General features: G+C 34.3%; 1 protein-coding gene across 13 annotated transcripts in view; it reads right to left on the bottom strand.

The window, feature by feature from the left end:
• PLEKHA7 (pleckstrin homology domain containing A7) overlaps nucleotides 1-25,622 on the bottom strand; it is a 134,414-nt gene that overhangs the window by 35,669 nt on the left and 73,123 nt on the right. For 12 of the 13 annotated variants that reach the window (XM_026706500.2, XM_026706504.2, XM_026706501.2 and 9 more), the window contains 8 exons: nucleotides 24,859-24,963; nucleotides 24,020-24,092; nucleotides 21,656-21,756; nucleotides 13,498-13,676; nucleotides 11,040-11,507; nucleotides 8,057-8,579; nucleotides 7,293-7,379; nucleotides 4,275-4,328 (listed from right to left, as the gene is read on the bottom strand). In XM_026706500.2, coding sequence (XP_026562285.1) covers nucleotides 4,275-4,328; nucleotides 7,293-7,379; nucleotides 8,057-8,579; nucleotides 11,040-11,507; nucleotides 13,498-13,676; nucleotides 21,656-21,756; nucleotides 24,020-24,092; nucleotides 24,859-24,963 — 1,590 coding nt within the window. Of the gene's footprint in view, nucleotides 1-958; nucleotides 1,040-4,274; nucleotides 4,329-7,292; nucleotides 7,380-8,056; nucleotides 8,580-11,039; nucleotides 11,508-13,497; nucleotides 13,677-21,655; nucleotides 21,757-24,019; nucleotides 24,093-24,858; nucleotides 24,964-25,622 lie in introns of all 13 variants that reach the window. The other variant, XM_087921037.1, reaches the window with a different exon arrangement.

Genomic DNA, 25,622 nt, shown 5'->3' with positions numbered 1-25,622 from the left:
CAGAATCACATAAATTCATTCAAGGAAGGAGTTTATGGTAAAGAAAGGATTTTAAAATTCTATTCATTCTTCAGGAAGCAGAAAAGAAATACATATGTGGGAAGCTGAGAAATCATCACTTCAAAATTAATCCCACTCATTAATTTGAGTCTCCAGAAATTACTGCCTATGAATTGCAACTATATAGCTAATATAATAATGCTAAACTCACCTTAGAAGTCTGTTGAAACCACTGAGATAATGTATGTAAAATGCTTTGGACATTCAGAAATTATTATTTAAATACTATTATTAATACTATTATTTCTATTTACCATTCATGACTATCTGTCCCAGCTCCATCTTCAAGTTTCCATCATTGTAAACTGATAAAACGGAAGCCAGATTATCAAATACAGGAAGGCTTATTGCCTTTTGTAAATAACTAGACTGAATGCTTTTCATTGTGATAAAGTACTGTTTTTAAAACTCTTGCTTAAAATATTTTGTAATTTTAACACTTTCTAAATTAAGCAAAACTTGAAACATACATACAGTATTGACATAACAAAAAATAATTGATACAACCAATACAACAAATGTGCAGGCAACAAAACCTTTCTCAAACCTAGGGATACACATTAAATCGCAGAGGGTGGGGTGGGGTGGGAATGCAATTATATCCGATACTGAGACATGTAAAATTACATTGTTGTGAAGGCAACAAAATTAAAGCACAAGAGCATGCTTTGTATTTCTGTAACGGTAGAAATGGAATCACCACTAGTTCCCAACACATGAGAAAATGAAACTAAGCGCTATTAGGCCAGCCAATAACATTGCAGAAAGCCTCCCCAAATCACACAACTTGCAAAAAGCTCTGGTGTCATGAGACACCTGTGAATGCTTGGCTATTTCAACACTGACGGCCGCTTGAAAAGCAATGGAATGATTACATTTCTGTTACAGGCACTCTTACATTTATACTGGATAGTAACCCTTGCGCTGAGCTCTTTAGCACTTTGTAAATCATGTTGATCAGAGGTCCATTATTTTTTATCTGTTTCAAACAAAATTTACATATAGATATCTTGTTATAGAGGTAAAGCTGGCATCAGAAGTCTATGAAAACAGAGAAATCAGAACAGGGTATGATTTTTTAAGCATCATTTTTTTTCCTTGCTGAAGTTTCATGATGCATATCACAAAACAACATCAACCTTGAATGAAAGGATGCGGATACTCGAGCTGTGGACCGAGAACTGTGGAGAATGTGTGTTGCCCAATGTGCTTAGAACAGGACATGACAATAATAATCATAAACTGAGGGGGCAGGAAGAAGGGAGATGTTTTCTTATCCTGTGCTGTTCTCTGAATATATGCGCAAATCCTAAACTCATGTGGTAAGGCCTACATGAAAGATTTATAATAGCTATATGAAACTTTTATTGTAAGTGCAAGCAGAGTGATCTATTGAATTCTAAACTTTTAAACTTGTTCAACATTTATGAATTTTACTTGTTTTTGATTTTGAAAATACTAGGATGATACAAATAAACCTATGTAATATAGCTGCAATGGAGCCCCAGATTATTCACCCAAAATAAATGACATTGGGCAACCTTACCCAATTTTTCCTATGTATATCCAAGGTAAATTGAAACTATGCAGAATGAGACAGAAATCTAAACTAAAGCTTTCCAATCCAAGGGGTACACAGATCCTAGAAAGAAGTATTTGAACTTCCACTCCACTACTTAATGTGGTGTTAGGAAACTACAAGATACTTAACATCTAACAGAATCTTTTAGACTATCACAGATAAGCTTCTAATATATATTTTTCACTTTTATATAACCTCTGAAAAGGATGAGAAGATTCACTTAGTCATCCAACATTATTATTCAGATACTCCTCTATCTCCTGGATTTCCAAGCTGCTACAGCCTTAGAATTTAGAAATGTTCTAAAGTCATACAAAAAGCAAAGAAGTACAGTGTAAAATAAAATACCATTCTTATATAAAAATACATATAAAACATTTTAATAAAATCTGGACTATGAGGGGAAGACTTTTTTTTTTAGTCTTTACTTTAGTTTGCTTTTTTCTGTATGAAAACCAAACAGAGTCATGAGCTTGTATCATTTCAGAAATATTTATCAAGATAGTGAAGTCTGTTTGGACCGACCAGGGGCTGAGATATTGGCTGCAATCTTGGAGCTTGATTGCACACCGTACCGTCGCGACGCCAGCTCCACCCCCTGCAGCCAATGCTGGATTCTGTTGAAAAGCTAGAAAGGATCAGACCTGGTTACCAAGAAAAATACATGGATGCTTCGCTGAAACAACTGGACGTTAAATTTAACTTCTTGGAGACACTTCCTAATTTCATCTTGGTAAAAATGATATCTTAAAATCTGGAACAAAAATCTGTACAGATGGATTCCATTTTAAAAAATGCACATGATGTAAAGACCTTATTTTATCCAATATGACAGATTAAGATGGCATTTAGTCTGAATGCAGTGGGACAGAAATTCCTTTAAGATACCAGATTCACAGCCTGAGAGCACAATTAAATTTGACCCTGAAATTGATACCCAAATAGAGTATCTGGTTAGCCAACACTTTTCATTAAAAATGTGCCATATTATTTCCTCTTGGGGAAAGATGATCTTCTAAATATAACCTATGCCTTGGCAACCTCCAGGATGATTTACTGCAAGTTTTTATTTGAGACACATACAGAAACTTCAAATGTGGTAGTAGATTCTTAATGGAATTCATCCTTCCTTCCTTCCCCAAATATACCATTCTAATTAATGCTTAAAGAGTTTTATTACCTTTCTGAATACTGCTGGCCATAATAAAAAACAGAGGTGAAACCCAAAATGTCCTAAAACCAATATAGGCTTTTTATTTATTTATGTATTTATTTGTTTTTGTGTGTGTGTATGTGTGTGTGTGTGTGTGTGTGTGTAAGAAGGTCATTTTGCTGAGATTTATGACAAATACTTTTGACTTATTTTCTTATTATCTTTGCTAATAGTTCATTGCTTTACTTATTTTGCACCTTACTATAGTTAAGATTTGTGTGATGTTTACTTTACCCTTTATTCCTATGGCCCCAGAGCCCCATTAATCATATTTTGAATTTCAGCAGCAAAACATAAAAATGTGGTAGCACTTGGCAAAAAAATGCATCAAAGCTCTGCAGATTTTATTTTCCTTTAAATTAATACCAGAATTCCCCAACAGATAAAGGGATCAAGCAACCGACTGCTTTGCTACACCCTCTTCCCCATGGCATTTGGTGTCCTTTTCTACGCTTTACTTAACATTATGTATGTTCCATGATTAGTTCATTCTATCCTAATAAACAAAACCCGAATTCAGGGCTTTGTTTTTAACTTCCAATTGTTGGCTTGCTTGGGAAAAGCAAAGCAAAGGTAACAAGTAACACTGAATAAACCACAGGTGGAACTCCCAGTATCTTGTTACATCACCACAAAAATGCTGTGATTATTATAATTGCATCCTAATGGCAATATATCTAAGTTGCAGCAATTGTGTGATATGATCACATTTTTTCTAATTTGTCTTCCTGCCCCTAGAAATAATGACCAGGGGATGGGGGTATTCCTGTTTTGTTTAAACATTCTACTACTAGAAGGAATCAGTAGCCATGTTTAGACATGACTTTCACATGTCCACTCTAACATAAAATAGCAGAGAGCAGCTGCTCCTTTTTCCTACATGCTGATAAGTAAAGAAATATGTTTTTATACTTACAGCACAATTGTTTAAGATTGTATGACAACATTAAATTTTAATTATAATTTTAATTGAATGGTAATTATTTTGTCCTCTTAGGAAATTACAAAATTAATTTGTAAAGAAAATTACTATGGCTTGGATTTAGACAACTGGACTTACTTTTCTTTGCAGTATTTCTACCTAAAAAACCAATTTAAAGGGAGGGGGAACAACTGAAGAGGGGGGAATGATTAAAAAAACAAACAAACCAGAAATCCATTCTCCTGATAATAAGAGAAAGGACCTTCACATTTTTGCATGGAACTTCCTGGATCTCCCTGAAAAAAACAGGCTGAGTTTTGTTGTTATTTTACCATGTATATTTTATTTATAATTTATTCTAATTATGCACAAAATAAATTTAATTAACAAGTGATTTATAAGGCAACCATATAACATAAACCACTAAGGAAATATATCTGGGAAAAAATGAAAAAAGTAACATTACTAGAATGACATTTTATATGAATATGTTTTACCTTCAGATCCAAATATTCAAGGTCTTTCTTCAGCTGGATGTAGGTATCGTCAGCCTGCGAATAAAAGAATATAAAAATAGTCAAATATAATTTACTACATAATAAAAACCCTGTTTATCAAATATGATTATAAGCTTCTGCAAAAATCTACAAACTCAAATGGTAGATCTGGTGTGAAAAAATATTGATGATCTCTATAGGGCAGCAATGAGTATTGAGTTTTCTGTTTCTCTTTGCTGCTGTTTATGATCATTTGAAGTTTTGCAGCTCAGACCTGACTGAGCATAAATGAAAACTATCCAGCAAGGAAGAATAGTTTGTTCTTAGCTTTTCCAAGTGATAGTTATAGTTGAATGAGGTGAGCAAATCAATCAGTGGAAGCAAACACTCAAAAATAAAGACTTGTTACCTACCAAATTGATTAACGTGCATAAATCCACAAATCTGACATTATTTTTTAAAAATGTTACTTTTAGGACTTAGACTTAATGTTAGACTACTTAAATTCATCAAGTGACACCACAGCCATCATTTTTAACCACGTTCATTATTTAAAGCATATGTTTTCCCTCAGGTTAATTTTATAATATGAAACCAAAAGAACTGAGTGACTGTCTGAGCATATTAAAAATGGACAGTTAGGTGACCATCACTGTTGCTCATTAACGTCTTGAAACAGAGCCACCCTGCAAGCCAAATAGACATTTTGTTCTGGTTAGCTGATAAGTAGAAATTGAGACTAGGAGTTAGCTTAGTTTCTGATAGGAAAAAAAAATTCCATAGAAAAGTGAAAAAGCAAAAGGAGGGAAGATGTCTTTCAGAATAATGCCAACGTAGGACCAAGCCTGCCCCAAGAAAATATCCAAATTATATTCTAGATAGTTCCCAACAGAAAGTAGGAATGGTAACCATATATATAATAAGCTAGGAAGGAGAATCCTCTTGGACATTTGAAGTGGGGAAAATGTAATGAGGCCATATCTAAAATGAAACTAAAGCATTGTACAGCTCTAAAAGTAATGATAAAAGATGACTGACGTTTTCTGTATAATTTAATTAGTCCAAACTTCAAACTCACATTCCTTGCTTTACATAAATAGCAACTATGTGAAACTCTTATGAAAACCCCTCTGTGTTAAATTGCAATTGGTTTCTGATGCAAAAGAACCACCGATATATGCATGAAGAAATGACATAATTCTGCAATATACCATATGTATCCAAGATGAAAATAAAAGTTTTTTTCCCCAAATAAATATTATAAATCGGTCATTTTACATTTATGATGTAAATGAATGACAATCAATTAACTTTGAAAATCTGGTAGCTTATCTTATAGGAAAATATTTCTACTAAGAAGTTATTAGGTTAATATATTTTTTGAGTGTGGCTTCGGGCAGATACACACATATGTGTACATACATCATACAGACATACACACACATGTGTGTGTCTGTTTGTATGAGTATAATGTGTATGTATGAGATCCATACATTGGTAACGGGAAACCTCTAAGATTAGGCTCAACCTCTAAGATTAGCACTGGCCACCTCAGATTGACATACTAAAGAAGTTGGATACTCGGCAAGGTTATGACTGGGTGCATAATATGCCTACAATCAGTCCTCAATTTATAACCAGAATTTCAGGTTGCTAAACAAAACAGTCTGGTAACCATCACTGTTGCCCAATTTTACAACCATTTTTGTCACAATCGTTAAGCGAATGTGGCTTTCCCCATTTTGTCCAAAGCCAGCTGGAAAGGTTGCAAAAGGCAATCCCATGCAACCCCAAGACATTGCTATGGTTGTAAATATATGCTGGTTGCCAAGCACTCAAATTTTAGTCACATGATCATGAGGATGCTGTGACAGTCGTAAGTGCAATGATTGACTATGAGTCACTTTTTTCAGTGCTGTTGCAACTTTGAATGGTAGCAAATTAAATGGTCGTTAAGTCAAGGACAACTTGCACTCTCGCTTTTGGTGGGATTTTTTTTATAATTCAGGGCCACCATCCTTTCAGGTAAGTACCATATATAACTATCCTGGTGTATTTAGATCTTCCCTCACTGTTAAAATACATGACTGAGGGACAGTGAAAAAGCAGATGTGATAAATGATGGTTTCCACTGTAAATTATCAGAAAGGCTTACCTTTTTTTTAAAGTCAAAACAGATGAAACAACAAAACAATAATTTACTTTTTAAATAGGTTTTGGTTTAGAACGTAACGCGTAGTGACGCAGCATTCACAAAAGTAACGCAGCATTCACAAAAGTAACACCGAAGCAAAACAATAACCAAAATGCAGTTACTCATATGCCACAGCCCCTATAGTATAAAAATGTTGATAATTATTTGCACGCGGGAGCAAAGTAAAATTATGAATGATCCAGGGACTTGAACAGACGGAAGAATGGGCAAGGAAGCACGGACTCAAGCACGGCACCAGTAAAGCACTTGCAGAGTCACAGAACATCATATACAGCACAGATGAGCCAATCAGCAGCTGACCTGATAAGTGGAATTGGTTGGCAAGTGCTGTAGTAATTGGGCGATTGTGTAATTTCGTATATGAGCCAACTTAGCCTGATGTCTCCTTAATCGAATGAGAAGCAATGTTAGCTCTTCAGGCTGCAGGTATTTGGACACATTGCAAAGAGGAAATTAGCAGTTTTCAGGGAGAGTCACCATAGTTAAAAATATTTATTTAACATGTCAATAAAAATGTTTATCTGACATGACTGAGCAGTTATATTTTTCTACTTTTGCTTGAAGGCTAAAAATCTATGTCACAATGCACAAAATAGGGCCAATCCCTCTATTGGAATTCTATTTACGGTTCTGCTTAAGTATCCAGGAGCAATGAAAAAGGGCACCATTAATGACACAGTAAGTTCAAATTACTTCATTCCATAAACATGACATGAAAAGTCAATAAAGATTCAGACAACCTTAGAAGTTCTATCAGAATCTACCAGTACATAGACAAGGACACATATATAGCCAATGCTTACCGATTTCCCATGCAAACTTGGAGCACTTACAGTATGGGTCATATATCCCATTGTAGGCATGGAACGTCTATCTATGTGTAGAGAGCTCTGTATAAATTGAAAAGTAGCATTAAAGATATATTTCAAGTGGGAAAAATATTTCTCTATTCTTTTACACTTTAGAGTTCCTAGCTTTTGTGTCCTGAACTGATTTATACAACTTTCTTCCTACACAAGTAAATATTAATTTGTTAATTAACACAACATGTTATTTTAAAACCTATGCACTTTTTCTACCTTTGTATATGAGTATTACATCTTTTTACAAAGTGGCATTTTCACTGATTTTTTTACGTGGTATGTCTGTTTAAAAAACTATCAGTGGAAACTTTTTGCTTAATAACAAATATTTTTGTTCTAAAAGCTTGATTCAATGAGCTATATTTTCAAAAGTTTACACATGGACAATTCATTGAAATTAACAAGATGTAACATACTTATAATTGTGCAATGCACTCACCCTTTTGACTCTCAAAAAGTGACAATATCCAGTTCCTGTTCAGATAACTTTAGGCTAATGAACAACTAAAGCCCACATCCCATGAATCTAATTTCTCTAAACCTAAAATTAGCTACATGCTACATGATCTGACCTTAATAAGAAAGTGGCAATAGATAACATACACCCAATTATCAGATAATCTCCAGATTATGTAGGATGGTAATATAATTTAAATTAACTGATTAGTAAACTATTAAAAACAGTTTTTCTTCTATTTACTCACTTTTGCACTCTGGTTTCGAATCTTCCTTGGTGAGCCAACAGCAGGAACGTCTATTGTTTGTCTCTCCTCAGATGGCTTGACAGTAACCCTTTCTGCAGGTGTATGCGGTCTTCGTGATATAAAAACTTTAGGTGGTCCTGGTGGAGGTATTTCAGATGGGGAAGGAGGAACCGAAACTGAACGTGGAACTTCTAATGAACTTCTTCCCTTACTGCTATCTGTAAAATCTGGAGAACTAATATAAACAGATGCAGTTGGGCTCCCATGTTTAAACTGCCTTCTTTGTTGCCATTCATACAGCTGCCAAACAGTACCATCTTTGTTAGCTTTCCTCTCGTCATTCGACATCTTCAGGTGGCTTACCCGATCTTGAGCGTATTTGTAGTCACTTGGCAAATCACGATTTGAGGGAGGGGAGCTTCCAGAAGATTGCCTAGTATTCTTTGGCAAAGTATGATAATTTTCAGGGAAGGATACAGAATGGCTTGGTACTTGGCGAGTGAGAGTCTGGTCAGATGCAAAACTGTAAGAAAGTGGCTTTGTTAGGGATTAAGCAAAAAGGAACTCTTATGAAAAACATATGCAAAATTGAAATTTAGAACAGATTTTGGTAGACAGATTTTTGCAAATTTTAGAATATAGATAACAGTGGGTCAGTGTGTATAATCCATGGAAAACAATGTTTATAGGAAGTCCCTCCATTATTATTTTTTAAATGTAACTACAACAAATTTGTTAGATGTCACTACAATTTTGTATTCATTCACCAGGGACACTTTCCACTAGGTAATGGAGTATACCATTCAACAAAATATTTCATCGACTCAAGTTGAAAAAAAGACATTTCAGAGCTTAATAATCAGTATAAATACACTGAATTTAAGTGTGGAGAAAGGCCTCGTATGTATATATATTTATTTTACATTGATCTTATCCCTTAGAAGCTATTTCTGAAATATAATGTTCACCAAAAATGAAGAAAGTAATTGAAGTTGCTGTTGAATTGTAAATATATAATTTCATTACTTGGCTTCATTCATGAGTTATTGCTTATAGTTCAAGACAAAAAAAATTAGAAGTATGACAAGTCATAAATTTATATAGTCTTTATATATAATCTTTTGCACAATTAATAGTTGGCTAAATTTCTGTCATGTTTTCAGAGAAAAATACTGACCTTATGTCTCAAGAAGTCAAGGAAGGCTTTGTAAAACCTAACTGCAATCAACACTATATAGTGATTAAGAGTGACAAGCATGATATCTTGCCCAAAATGAAGTTACAGAAGAATATAAATAAGGGACAAAATTATTGACTGCCTCAATAAACACAAATCTAAATTTTAGACCGAAGTTATGATCTACACAAGCAATAAAATATACAAAGCCAAAATGGATTGAAGAGGTAAAAGAGAACCTTCTTTTTTCAGTAACTGTTCAATCTGTGAGATCCTTGATGAACAGTTAGATAGGAGACTGGAAACTTTCATAGTTCTGATTATTCAACCCTTTAGAAACTTCTTCCTCCCATCCAGTTTTCTAGACTTCATAATATAAAAAATCACTTTCTCTATATGTGATGCCCAATCTAGTTTTATAGGTATTTCCTACCACCACCACTTTCCTTTCCTTTCTGAAGAATTTGCATCCGAAATCTGTCTAACCTTTACTGCTCTGAATTGTTCTTTTTAAAACTATTTGGGGGGGAGGGGGAACCCAGACAAATTAAATGTATGAATATATATCATGCTCAAATAGACTGGGGTTACACTGGTCTGCACATTCTAATTCCTAAATTCAAAGGAAGATTTTTTCATGAAAGGCTCTATGTTGCTGCTGGTCGTATATAATTGTACTAGAAAAGAAAATTAGGAAATCAGGAAAATTAGCAAACCATACTCAACGAGTAGTCCTTAATGGGTCTAAGTCTACATGGAGGGAAGTGAGCAGTGGGGTGCCACAAGGTTCCGTCTTAGGCCCAGTACTCTTCAATATTTTCATTAACGACTTAGATGAGGGAATAGAAGGGGAACTTACCAAATTTACAGGTGATACTAAGCTGGCAGGAATAAGTGACACCCAAGAAGATAGGCTCAAGATCCAGATGGACCTTGACAGACTAAAACACTGGGCCATATCTAACAAAATAAAATTCAATGTAGAGAAAAGTAAAGTCCTAAACTTAGGCAAGAAAACCAAAAGTACACATATAGACTGGGTGAAAGCAGGCTCAATAGCAGTAACTGTGGGAGGGATCTTGGAGTCTTAGTGGACAACCAGCTAAATAGGAGCCAGCAGTGTGCAGCAGCCGCCAAAAAAGCTAATGCAATCCTAAATTGCATGAACAGAGGGATACAATCAAAATCAACTGAGGTACTAATACCACTCTATAAAGCCTTAGTAAGACCACACCTAGAGTACTGCACTCAGTTCTGGTCACCACATTATAAAAAAGATGTTGAGACTCTAGAAAAAGTACAGAGAAGAGCAACCAGGATGATTAGGGGACTGGAGGCTAAAACATACAATGAACGGTTGCAGGAACTGGGCTTGGATAGTCTGGTGAAGAGAAGGACCAGGGGAGACATGATAGTGGTCTTCCAATATTTGAGGGGCTGCCACAGAGATGAAGGATTCAAGCTATTTTCTAAAGCAGTTGAAGGCCAGACAAGGAATAATGGATGGAAACTGAACAAGAAGAGATTTAACCTGGAAATAAGGAGAAATTTTCTGACAATGAGAACAATCAACCAATGGAATAGCTTGTCCTCGGAAGTTGTAGGAGCACCATCACTTGATACCTTCAAGAAGAGATTGGACTGCCATTTGTCAGAAATGGTGTAGGGTCTCCCACTTGGGCGGGGGGGTGGACTAGATGACCTATAAGGTCCCTTCCAACTTTGATTATCTGTTAAATCTGTTAAACTGGGGGAGTCAAGAAAAGTATCAAACCTCTACTTTAAAACAGTAAAATGCTTACTAACCTTTTTGTGTCTCCTTTCTGGACTTTTACCCAATGTTCTACATGAGTCATATTACTTTTCCTTTGTGTCTCCTTATTTTGTGTTGATCTGGGAATGAAGCCTCTTTTATAGACGCTGATACAATTCTGCTCTACTGGACCTGCATTTAATGAACTTGGAGGCATTCCATTCTTCTCAAGAGTCTGAGTTGCTTGAGGCCGAGAGAAACTTGATGCAGGATTCAGTGTTCCACCCGGTTCTAATAGATGTTTGGGTTTCTCCCATCTGGAATCCACAGCATTCTTCCTTGCAGTGTAGTGTTCATCATCTCTTACTTTTTTTATTTCTTCATGTTTGCCATATGCAGACATTTCGGGTGATTTTCTGTAGACTCTTTTTGCCTCAGCAGATTCTAACTTTGTAACTTCTTTATAGGCATCAATATGATTAGCTTGAGGGACAGCTTGCTGATCTGTTTTTCCTGTTCCTCTAAGAAAAAAGAAATCCACAGACACTAAAGTCAGCACAGTATTTTGAATCACTTAAGTTTGCTCAGATTTTATAATTTAATTGAACAGTTTTTGTTTTATTGCAGAAGTTATTAATACTTTCTGATCCCAGGCTTTTTAATTCCTCACCTTTAAACCACCTCAAAATCTCATGAAACTGACAGTCTTGTATCAAAATAGGGTTTTTGAAATGTTTACAATTAATTAAGTTTTATATAAGTTTAGAAGTCTTAAATTCACTTGTAACTTTGCTAATTGTAATGCATCTGTTCCGTTGGCCGCCAGTTTGACACACCCGGTCTAGAATAATTAACATGTTATAAAATGTAGCCTTTCCTCTCAATTATTGAAAAACTCCTCTCTTTTTATATTTTATTTTAGCAAAAGGAGAATGTTTATGTAATCAAAAAGTAATATGTGAATGTACAGAGAGCTTGTTTTCCACCCAGTAAATAAAAGTTCTTATCTTTCTGCAGCCTGTTATCACTTATCTATGATCCTATGAAAATTTCAGATAAAGGGTTTCTAAACAATAAGAAAAACTAAAATACTCCCTATGCCTGTGGTATTTTGTTTTACCAAATGAATATGATTCTTACCAATTCACAGAAACTAGAGTCCTGCAGTCTCTGGAATTCACATTGTTAGTATCATAGTAGATGAGTTACAACAACTTAAACATCTATTTTAAACAATTTGTAAATGGCTTGAGAGAGCATTTTAAATGACTGAAAATACATATGTACTAATAAAGGATAATAATTGTAGCTCAGGGTAGACATGAGGAGTCCTTGATACTCCCTGGATTACTTGTTTTCTTGCAGATGTTTCATTACCCAAACTAGGCAACATCATCAATGCTAGTCCATCAGTCCACTAGTACTGATGATGATGCCTAGTTTGGATAATGAAACATCTGCAAGAAAACAAGCAAGCTCAGAGATCACCAAGGACCCCTCAAATACGTATTACTTAAAACATCTGTTAAATGCTTTGTACAAATAGTCCCATTCAAATATATTTCTGATTATGAAAGATTCTAAGGAAAAAACTTTTGATATGAAATTTACCTCGACAATACAATTAATTTAATAAACATTTATTCAAGTTTTCTGCTGTTCTCCCATTTATTCCAAACTCAGTCTTTTCTAATATTTATTTTTACAATGTTTACCTTTTAATAATTATCTCACATTATTACAGAAATCCTTTCAGATACAGTAATTACAAAAAAATTAATGCAACATTAGAGAAAGAACTATGGGAGAAACTTTTAATTATAGGCACACTTGTGTGAAGTTTTAAATATTTATATTTAATTTATATTTTGCCTACAAGTCAATATTGACCCCTGGTGAGATCCTGAACTAGTTCTTGCAGTTTTCTTGGCAAGATTTTCAGAACAGAAATTATTATTGCTCATTATTGTAAATAAATAAATGAGCTTCTGCAGGTGGCAGTGACATCTAATACCTTCATATTAAAAGTCAGAGAGGGTTTTATTTAAAAAAACAATGTTTTTTAAGTATATTTCGTTATAAATATATATATATATATATATATATATATATATATATATATATATATGCATATGCATATACATACACACACACACACACATATATATACATATATATATATATATATACATATATACATATACATATACATATACATATATATATATATATATATATATATATACATACATACATATATATATATATATATATATATATATGTCATTCAGCTTTGTTCGGGTATTTTCCCACGTCATTGTAGTTGTGCTTTTAAAGTTGTAGCAATGTTTCAGCAGAATCTCATCTGCCATCATCAGGCTTCTGTATAGTGTTCATCATGTAAGTACCCGTGAAAACTTAAGAAATATATATATATATATATATATATATATATATATAGAGAGAGAGAGAGAGAGAGAGAGAGAGAGAGAGAGAGCGAGGTGAACTTGCCTCTTTGGTGAAAAATGGATTTGCATAAGAGCAGCTTGATTCATAGCATGGATCCAGTCATTCATGTCTTCTTGAGTATCTGCACTAAAGTAGTATGTGCGCATCCCTGAATGCTCTGCCTGAGAGCCAATAACAGAACTCTTATTATAAATATAAGCCCTCATGCCTGTATGGACAGCCTGTAAACAGAGAGAGAGAGAGAGACAAGAGATATTTCAAGCAATGTCGAAGGAGAAAATACCATGCTTTTGAAAGTACAGCAGCTACTTAAATTGCAAAATGTTTTAAATAATCAATATGGCCTCTATAACAAAATATAAGGTGGTACCATCAAAATCATTACAGTACGGCACCTGATATTTCTGTGTAATAGGATAAACGTATAAGTTGGTTTTTTTTTCATACAATTCCAATGACATCTGGAATTGTTTCTAGTATCAGCAACTTAACATTTTATAACATTTCCCTTATCTCAAGGAAATGGATAGCAAATATTACACTGATAGGCCAGCAGAGTTTATGTTTTCTCATTCTTTGAAATTATAAATATTAGATTGCTGTAAATAATATATTGAGAAGAATAAAATTACAAATCTTTAATACTATCAATTTTTATTAGAATGAATATTTTAAAGAGTTTTTTTCTGTTTTTATTAAAAAACATAAAACAGTTGTAAACTGTTACTGTGGTTAAGACCGCTTTGAATACACTATTTTACTGTGCAAATGCAGTTTTTAAAAATGATAGCACCCTTTGGATCACATCACATTTGGGGCAACTTAAGTACAAAAATATTGTTTCTTATTACAGTTGATTTATATGCCATGCTGCATACAGCCACAACATTCAGTGAAACACAGGGCAGAGTACAGAGTATTTTGGGGAAATCAGAGCATGAAGGAACATCATACAAATTAGTTCAAATTATGATGCTACTACATACATGCCACATTAGTAAAGACAAGGAAGGGAACAACACCACAACTAAATCTGTTTTGTTACAGAGGCATATAGAAACACTATATCCAACACAGAGCTTTAGCATGAGAAGAAAATGTGTGGTTAAATAAATAAAGCTAGCAAATAGCACTTATCAAGTGACAGAATTCACAGTTAAAATCTATGACAAAAGGAACTACTTTTATCTTTTTGACAAATATAACACAACTTTCAGGTTGCTTAAATATACATGAAAACAAAGACGAGAAAGCACCTCATTTTTTTACTTTTTATGTACACTGAGAGCATATGCACCAAAGACAAATTCCTTGTGTGTCCAATCACACTTGGCCAATAAAAAATTCTATTCTATTCTATTCTATTCTATTCTATTCTATTCTATTCTATTCTATTCTATTCTAGTCTAGTCTAGTCTAGTCTAGTCTAGTCTAGTCTAGTCTACTCTACTCTACACTATTCTACTCTACACTACTCTACTCTACTCTACTCTAGAAATGCTAATCAAGATATTCAGGCCTCAAGTTCCACTTAACCTTCTATAGACAAATCTATTCACACGTATATATGTAGTTTACTAGGGCAGTGGCCCCCAACCTTTTTTGTGCTGCGGCCCAGTACCGGCATCACAAAATGATCCGCGGCCCGGTACCGGCATCAGCATGCATGACAAGGCAAGGCGAGCTGAGCGACCGGCTATCCATCCATCCCCCGCTTCTCCCCACCACCTTCAACTCCTCCTTTGTTCCTTTGTCGATGGTCTTTGCTTCGGGACGGCTTTGGGACAGTTGCTCGGCTCGCCTTGCCTTGGGTGCTGAAAGAATCCTCGTGCCTTAGTTTCGTTCGAAGCCACCCCGCTTCGATGAAACTAAGGCATGAGGATTCCTTCAAACGCCGCTTTCCAACCGGAAAAGCTCACCTGGAAGCACTTTCTCGTAAAACAAGATGGCGGTGCCCAGCAAACCGGCGGCCGGTAGGAAATGTTCCACGGACCGGGACCGGTCTGTGGCCCGGTGGTTGGGGACCCCTGTACTAGGGCACATTGTTGAAGTACGTACATGTTGGTGATTCTGATCTATTTTGTTGTGAGCTCCTGGATTCTGTCTGAGCTTGGTTGGTTGTTTGCAGATGTTTTATTACCGAACTATGCAATATTGTCAGTGCTAATAGTGAGTGTCAGTTTTACGCTCTGTTTATATACAGTAGCTTGCTCTATCCATATTGAGGTGTGCTTTTCTCCTTGGTAGTTCTTTGATTAGGTTATTGTTTTCTGCTAGATTGTTTGTCTGGTGTTAATCCCTGCTTATCTGAGTGTAGACTGCTGGAGATATGTATTCTGCTCTTTTGGTTTCCTTCTTAGCTTTTTTATTGTCTCTTTTGAGTGGTATGTAAATGTAATTTATCTTTCTATGTTTATTGATGGCTGAGATTAACATGTCTAGCCATTAGCAGACCACTAAAACTTCTTAAAGACAACTATCCCAAACCATAGAGTCCTTCTGTGAGGGAGGTGGGCAGTTTCAAAAGATGATGATGATGATGATAATAATAATAATAGCAGATTTATTGACTAGAATCAAATCTCCCACTACATGCAGTACAGTATTTGGTGACTGCTACTTTTAGAGATCAATACTGAAAATATCAGAATGTGGATTACTTTTCATTTAATTGAAATTATTTTAAAAAAATACTGTTTTCCTTAGTATAGACATTGTAACTGTGAGCTCTTCATTTTTTTATGCAATTAGTGACAGTAACATGGTCAGTACTGGTCAGGATATCCTAGAATTACCATAGTTATCCAAGTAACTATGAGAATGACCAAAGGAACCATAACTGATCTGATAAGCCATTTGCAGCTTGTATTAGTAACAATAAATAAATTATGCTTGGTTTTGGTTATGGGTTTTCTGAATTTTAAGATGGGTTATACAATCACAATAAAGACTGTCTGGTTCTTAATGCAGCACACGACTTCTTCCAGATGAGGGTCTATAGAACAGCCGTTTCATTAATAGTCTAGTTAAAAAAGCAGAAAGCAGAACTTTGCCAAGATCCACATTTGGTGGTAAAAGAAAGCAAGCTTACACAATTAGAGTAAGCAATATGTCATGTTATCAGCAAACCCTGCCACTAGAAAGACTATCTCCACCATGTGTAACTGATAGCATAAAACAGCAATGTCTAAATATAAGCCAGTTATCTCTTAGCAGCACACCAAATAAGCAACATAAAAAGGTATGACTTGTAAGTGCAGAGACAATCAGTAACAGCAAAACACACAATAATTTGGTGAGCCATAAATTGGGATATATAGTTCTAATTAACAACCATTTTTAAATACATCACATACACATTCACAATAGGGATGAAAAAATGATATTTGGTACCTATTCATGCATTCAGATGCCCTTATTCTGGAAAGAGGGAGAAGGAAAGGCAGTCTCTTTCCCATATTGCACAGAAGAAGAAATGGAGAACAAACCCAAAGCACACATCAATAAGAACAGAACAAGAACAAAGTTGAAAAAGTTAAAAAGATGGAAGCTTAAATCATTAATAGGAATTTGGTGTAAGTTCAACCCCTTAGACACAGCCATTCACTCTTTTTATAAAATGACTATATGGAATCGTAATTCTTCTGAAGTTCATTTAAAATACCACCCTCCATAATTTTTCTCATGCAAACACTTGGAACTGAAAAACAGCAGGATTGCTAAATATAACCAAGTTGATAGTCCTGGATGTAAACAGTAGGGAATCAGTTGAGAAGACAATTAAATAGAAAGCACAGAAAAACCATGTAATTACGAGCAATGTGCCTTTAAGATTTCCATTCATCCAAGGAAAATCAGTGCAGAGTCTCCTAAGATAAGGAATGTGCAACATATTATTTTAATTGTGTTCATACATAATACAGGACACCAACCAATATTACACAAATTACTCTATGTAATGTAGGCTCTAGGCTTTCTGGCTACAGAATAAAGAATAAATATTAGTATCTATAGATTCTTGCAGACAAAAAAAGTTTATTTCAGGGAGGGAAGGACAGAAGGACGGACGGAGGGAGGGATGGACAGATGGAGGAAGGGAGGGAGGGAGGGTTAATAGTGGGGTATTTTTCAAACTAGCAATGTGTTTTAGACATGCTAGCTTACAGTAAATCTGGGATTTAAAAAATTATCTAATTTTTAAATGGAAAGCCATTGGGAATAACAGCTTGCATGTTTTATTTCATTGGGAAAGACAACAGGAATAAATCCTGTTGTGTTTTACTTCTAAGTAAATATATGAGTTTACACTACTAATATTTAATATCAATCTATATATTGGAATATTATCAATGAAATAAAGCCCAAGTACACAAGGATAAATACTTCTGAAAATAGTAGCTGTGACAATAAACATTTGGAAAAATACTGTCTACATTTTTATGAATTATGCAAAGTATTAGACAAAGTATTTGACTTCAAAGATGGAATAATTTAGATTAATACATATACTGATTTGGATGCAACAATGGCAAATAAATTACACTGAGCTCAGGACATAGAAAAGAACTGCATAATTACAACTAATCTGAAAGACTGCTTTTATGGATTCATTCAGATCAGTGATGGGATTCAATTTTTTTTAACTACCGGTTCTGTGGGCGTGGCTTGGTGGGCATGGCAGGGGAAGGATACTGTAAAATCTCCAGTCAGAGGGGGTATTTGCCGGTTCTCTGAACTACTCAAGATTTCCGCTACTGGTTCTCCAGAACTGGTCAGAACCTGCTGAATACCACCTCTGATTCAGACACTACATTTTCCACAAAGAAATAAGAAAACTAATTTGTTTATTCCACCATTTCTTCCTATGAATAGCAAATTATAATGCATGAGTATGCTTCTGTTATATACAGTAGAAATTGAAATTCATGCCGATATGACCCCTAAGATAGACTACTACAATGTAATCTCCAATAGGTCACCTTGAGAGACTATTTCAGAACTGTAGTTGGTACAGAATGCAGCCTGTAGAAGGATGGAGAATGCAAGCTGCTACAGCTAGGTTATCCATATGCTGCAGGTGCTGTATGGGCTATCTACGGTTTCCATGTACAATTCAAAATATTGATTTTGACTTTTAACACCCTCAACGGCTTGGGTCCTAGATATCTGCAGGAATACTTCTTCCTAGTGGAGTTATCTTATCCAATGAGTTCATCCCCGCTAGAGATATTATCTGTATTCACTATGTGAGAATTTACATCAGTGAGAGTCCAAGGTTAAGTGTCTCTGTTAGGGCCTTTCATGTCCCGTTAGAAATGAGACTTGTTTCAACAGAGACATACTTCCATAATAAAGTAGTGAAAAGTGAATTATTTTGTAGGGAGTTGCAGCTATATAGTGTTCACAGAGACCAATGAAGGTGAGGTTTGAACTTGAACTATATTATATTGTGTTTTTAAACTGTTTTTATTTTCATTGACTGCTCTATTTTTATTCAATCTAGTTTTTATTTATTTCATAAATTTAGCCATGCTACTCACATAAATAACTCTAAGTGATGTACAAAGTTAAATACATCAAAACAATAGAACAAAATACTGATAGTCCTCACCTTATAACAGTTCATTTAGTGACCGTTCAAAGTTACAACAGGACTGGGAAAAGTTACTCATGACTGTTTTTCACACTTTGAGGTCACATGATCAAAGTGACTTATGACTGTTTTTCACCATTGCATTCCTGAGGTTACATGATCAAAATTCAGATGTTTGGTAACTAGGTCATACTTATGATAACTGCAGTGTCCTGAGGTCGTGTGATCAGCTTTTGCAACCTTCTGACCAGAAAAGTCAATGGGAAAGCCTGATTCATTGAACAAACTGGGTTACTAAGTTAACAACTACAGTGATTTACTTAACAGCTGTGACAAGAAAGGTCTTAAAAGAGGGGAAAAAATCCACTTAACAAATGCCTCACTTAGCAGTGTAAATTTTAGTGATTGTAAAACAAGGACTGCCTATAACCCAAACCATAAGAATTAAAAAAAATTAAAAACCACTATAAAAAACAACATCCTACACCAGCAGGAGAGTACATTCCATTTCCCTAGCAATACAGCCTGATTCCCATGTCATGGGATCTCCAGACCAGATGGCAAAGCCAAGGTGTCAGACTTTTCTGGAAGACCAGCAAGATGAGGGTTAACCCAACCTCAGGAGCAATGATCTTCCAGAACAGGGGTCTTCAAACTTGACAACTTTAAACTTGTGGACTTCAACTTCCAGAATTCCTCCTCCAGTCATGTTAACTCGGGAATTCTGGGAATTGAAGTTCACAAGTCTTAAACTCTGCCAAGTTTGAAGACCCTTGGATTAGAGGATAGGTACTGTGGCAGAAAATGCTGCTTTCAAGTCTCCCATCAGATACATTCCTTTATGAATGGGGCCTGCAACATGCCTTTCTTTTTATTACGTATTAGTTTTTATATTTTACTGTTGTAAACTGTAAAATATAAAAGCTACGTATTACGTATTAGTTTTTATATTTTACTGTTGTAAACAGTTAGTTTCAAGGTTCACCAGTATATATCATTGGGCAAACTGTCAGGGAGGCTAATTCATTCATCTATATTCTTATCTTCAGGATCACGAGTGATTTGAACATTTATATCCATGAAAAATGGAACATGTACTTTATTTTACTAATCAATAATGTACAATTTTCTAGAGTATAATTTAGCATACATATTTTATGAGGAAGTTAGAATTATGTATTCATTACAGGTAGTTCAATGGCACTTTCTTCCATCTATAAAATATGCACACTGATAAAATGTAATACCACCTAATTAACCACCCATAGTAATTAAACTTGTGGGAATATATTATAGATAAATAAATATATTATATCTTCTGGAGGCACTGCTGCCTTACTTTCCACTTGGGTGCAGTTTGTGGGTTAGCATTTTTCATACACATAATGAAAACAACAAACTACTTTGCAATTGGAAGAACTGTGGTTTAGGTTTATGATTGTTTATGTAACATAAAATTAGCACATACGGTGCTAATTACAGTTCCTGAAAAAAATGAAGGAAGATAGCCATGTAGCTAACTTAAATCTCTTTTCCATTGTAAAGCACCTAGCCAAAATCTTTACCGTTATATATAATGTAACATCTAATTATTTTTGGAAAGTAGAATACAAATATGGATGGCATGTATTTTTAATTTGATTTAGATTTTCTTTTTAGTTAAACAGTCAACCACAATATACCATCTCGTATGTGAATTATTAATTTATTTCAAATAGACAAAATGTATTATATCCCCAAACTTATTTTTTTTTCCTGATAGGAGTCTTTTTGCAGTGGAAAAGAACCCTAATGCAAAGGAAATTGATACTTCCATCCACTTTTTATAATCATTTTTGGACTTAATCTTTTTGTATTGAAGAATACCAAACAAGATAAGAACACTGAATTAGATAAGTTCAGAGTTAATGTACAGTATTTATAAAACTCAGCATTATATGTTTCTGGGTTTTAATGTTAAGGCAGAGTACTAAGTATTGTATACTAAATAATAGCAACAAAGCCTAAATTTAACTATGGGTTGAAATGATTTTCCAAATACAGTCAAACTAATGCTAGTTGTGTTAAAACTAATCCCATTCCTGATGACAAGCAGAAAAAAAAATGTTGCATATGCAACAAAGGTAAAATTTGGAGTTTTACTACTATTGCAGAACTTCAAAAACTTCTTTATCTGATGAGCTTATTGTTTAAAAACATGCTCCATGAAGTTTAAAAAATACATTACTCTAACTACAGAATTAGAATTTATCATGTAATTTGCCAGTTGGAATCATTCCAGATTGGCTCAATTCAGGGTCCAGTCAAGGAAAATAAAAGTCCAAAACCTATTGTTTTGCAAAATCTACCTAAAGACATTTCAGATATTGTTTCCGTTGCAAGCTATCCCAATGCATCAGAAAGCAAACTAGCTTCTTTTATGACACCTTTTCAAGGAAATATCAAGACTATATTGAAAAAGAAATGGTACAGAGATACTTCAATTCTATTTTTCTATTAAATATAAAGGGAGACCTATAATCTTTAAATCCAATATATATGTATATCAAAATGCAACACATCTGCTTGCTTAAAAGAAACCATATAGTTTGCAATTAGTAAATTTACCTTAAAGGAATATTTGCGATTTATATGATCTTCAGGTCCCACAGGTGAAATTACATAACTAGGTAATGGTATACTTCCAAGAACAGATTCTTCTCTGCTGTCTTTTGAATGAAAGAAATAATCAAGTTTCAATATTTTAAAAAATAAAACACAATATGTTTACAGCAAAACTAACTGGTGTGGTCCAAAAACCTAAATATAGCAAATGAAGGACTTACCTGGTTCATTTGGGATTGAAGAAAAATACACACACATGATAGTTCCACCACATGATCAATAGCACAGAAGCTACTAAATGTTCACTAGATTCAAAAGCTACCTTCCAGATGAGACAGTGAGTACTTTAAAAAACCAAGGAGTGGTTACAATATAGTGAGGAAGCACATGTGTGCATGCAGAAGGCCCTAAGTTCAACCTTCTGCATTTCCAATAAAAAGAAAGTGAATTGGCAGCTAGGATAAAGTGTTATCTAACTCTTTATAAAGAAGATTCCAATTCCTGCCCATATTGCTAAATATACTGCAAGTACATTGCAGTATATAATTTGATGTAAATTACTTCCCAACAATATAAAAAATATAGTCCAATGTTCTGTTTCCAACAGTGTTCAGTTCTTCCTGAAAAACTTAAAGCAGAGAATGGAATGGTAATTTTTCAGCTTGAAATTGTCTCCCCTCCCCTACTAAGTTTCACACGAATTGAAGTTCCTTGATCATGTCAATAACTAAATGATTACTCTTTTAATTCATGTATATATTTTATTAAACTATTGTCATCCATTTTTTAGATAAAACTGCACAGCTGACATATGAGAGAAATGAAGTATATGTAAAGAATACAAACTGATGCATCAAGTGTCCACTTCACATTTGAATAAGAAAATCAAGGCCTTTGCTCTAATTATTCATTCTTTAATGGAATCACGCAACACTGTTCACAAGGTTAAAAGTATTCAATAGAAAAAGAGTGCTAGTGAAGATGTATGCGACACCTGAATAAACAGTAATTTTTTACTTCCTCTATATGAGAATACATACAACACTTAATCTGTCAGTGTGGTATCAGAAATGCATGTATATAAAATGCAATAGTCATTAATCTTCTCTCAAATATCATATTCACCAAAACAAAAGATAAGCTAAATTCCAAATGGCTAAGCCCAAATAAGGAGTGGATAAAAAAAATATAAGCATGTCTCATATTTTGCTTGTGCAAAAATCTTGTGCTCACTTTGTTAACCCAGGCTTGCCAGCTAGAAGCCAATCTTGGAGATTCCTTAGAGGATATGTGGATATATGACACACTAGTGTATATGTACACATTGTATCTACACATCAGTGTATATCAGAGGTGGTGTTCAGCAGGTTCTGGCCAATTCTGGAGAACTAGTAGCGGAAATTTTGAGTAGTTCGGAGAACTGACAAATACCACCTCTGACTGGAGATTTTATAGTATCCTTCCCTTGCCATGCCCACCAAGCCACACCCACAGAAACGGTAGTGAAAAAGTTTGAATCCCACCACTGGTGTGTATATATCCACATAATCAAGCATTCATCTAAAATTGTTAAAAGTCTCAGTCCCAAAAAGGGGAAAGGCTAGAATAAAACCATTATTAAATAAATAACTAATTAAAATGAATTGTCTGAAAAGTATGTTGTACATTAATTAACTCACATCTGAATATACTAATCTTTCTCTTTTAAACCACTCTCACAAAAAATAATAAAACAATGCACCTAATTTCTGTTGTTTCTGCAGGAAGAATGCAGAGGGAAAAATGAATGAGGATTAAGGAATGGATGAAGAAAAGGGAAGGGACTGAGCAAGGAAGGAAAAACTAAGGAAGGAAGGAAGCCCTGTTTGTACTTTACGAAAAGTTAAATTTGTTAGAAAAGGAATTCTTCTCAAGCCATTCCTCAGGCTTACATTAATAATAACTATATTCATTTGTAACTCTATTTTTAATAGCTGTCTTTTATTCTTAAAGAATGCAGCACAGCTTCCTAAATTAACTGGTAAGTATTTGAGGGAAATATCTATGGATATTTCATCCAGATCATGTCATCCAGTCATCCAGATCATGGTTGTCCAAAAAGTGTTTTTTAAAGAGGCAACTGGACTTTCTGGTTTTTCTTTGAAGACGTTTCACTTCTCATCCATGAAGCTGCTTCTTCCCCATCATCCAGCCAGAGCTGAAGAAGCTTCTTGGATGAGAAGCAAAAGATCTTCAAAGAAAAACCAGAAAGTTCAGTTGCCTATTTGAGGGAAAAGCTTCATATATGATAAATATGGTAAGTGGGAAATAAAAAGGTGATTTCACAGTTGCAGAAATATTTTTAAACAAAGATTTATATTCACTAACCTTTATAATAAAATAAACAGTAATCTGCTAGCACAAACCACCTTCTTTTCCATAATCTCATTCCAGAGCTATCCTGAAACACAAATGACAATAGGTATCTGGTAAAAACTTAGAATAAAATAACACAGAAATATACTAAATAAAATTTGGAATGACTATGTGCCTCTTTAATGTATGAAAATGTGCTAAAAAACTTAGCCAGTTACCGTAGCATATCATAATCAAGCCTACTTCTGAATGTTTTACAGTTCTTCTAGAAGGTAGGGAAAGTTAGAAATTAGCATAATAAATTAGCACACTGGAAAAAGAGCCTGGTGTCTTGTTAGAAATGATTAATGCAGTTGTAGTAGACATGAAGAAGACGCTCATATAATATGCTTTGCCCCACTTTTGTTCCACTGTAATTTCATATCCATAAATTTGTTAAAATATTATTATGAATATCAGCATGGTTTAACAGCAGGAATATACTTAATTATACAGTACATCCCCAAAGTGGAATTTATTACTATGAAGAATTTTGATTATACCAACATAGGGTGTAATAAAAAAAAAAAAGATACCCTTCAACATGACCCCAGATTTACAGTTTTGGATTGATGATGTGTGTGAACTGACTCTACTGGTGTTAATAGAAAGATTGATCAGAAAGATTAAGTGTGCTTGAAGTTTAATGATGTGTTTAAAAATGGGTTGAATGACTTCCTTCATAGTTATTACAGTATGCTTTTCTCATTTCCTTTTTTAAAAATATTTGCTTGTTAAGTTCATTTCTTCTTTTATCCCCCCTTTCTTTGTAAATTAAAGCAACTTTTTTTTTAAAAAACTATAATACTCACTTGTTTGTGAAGCCAGCCTCTGACCACAACAGGAATATTAGGGTTTCTCCTTATAGCTTGATCCCTTTTCCCAAAACTATGAACTTTATTGCTAGATTTTACTAACTAAAAAAAAAAGCATATACAAAATAAGTAAGTACGAACTATATTTAGGACTAACCCTTAACTCCAAAGAAACAGTGGAATAATACAAAAACTTACATTTTACTTTTGATTGTTTAATTTATACTACTAGTTGATTAAGTATTAACAAAATAATCAGCAGAAGCAAATATCTGACAACATTATAATAATGAACTATTGAAATACAAATTTACGACGTTTCAGTCCTTCAAATCCTATTGCTTGATCTCTGCAAATTGGAAGGTAGTAAAGAGAAACTGCAGTACAGGTAGTCCTTAACTTACAATCACAATTCAACCCAAATTTTCCATTCCTAAGCAAGACAACTAAAGGAATTTTACTCCATTTTACAGCCTTTTTTTGACACAATTGTTAAGTGAATCACTGCAGTTGTTAAGTTAGTTACACAGTGAATTAAGTGAATCTGCATATATTTATATATTTATACTCAGATTACTGCTAATTTTCTGTTTTAATATTCATGTGAGTCTACAAAATAATGTTTCACTAAGATCAGAACAAAGACACTTTGAACGCAAAAGCTGTAGATGATCAGACTGAGCTTGAGGGGAGGGAACAAGTATGTCATCAATCTTGAATCCCTTTGCACCCAGAAAAGATTGAAGTCCAAGCCACTTTGA

This window comes from Pseudonaja textilis, chromosome 1 (genome assembly GCF_049901715.1).
Source record: "Pseudonaja textilis isolate UNSWEBS1 chromosome 1, rPseTex1.2, whole genome shotgun sequence".
Classification (NCBI taxonomy): Eukaryota; Metazoa; Chordata; class Lepidosauria; order Squamata; family Elapidae; genus Pseudonaja; species Pseudonaja textilis.
Note: the sequence above shows the minus strand (reverse complement) of the source record. Positions and strands in the feature narration are given on the sequence as shown.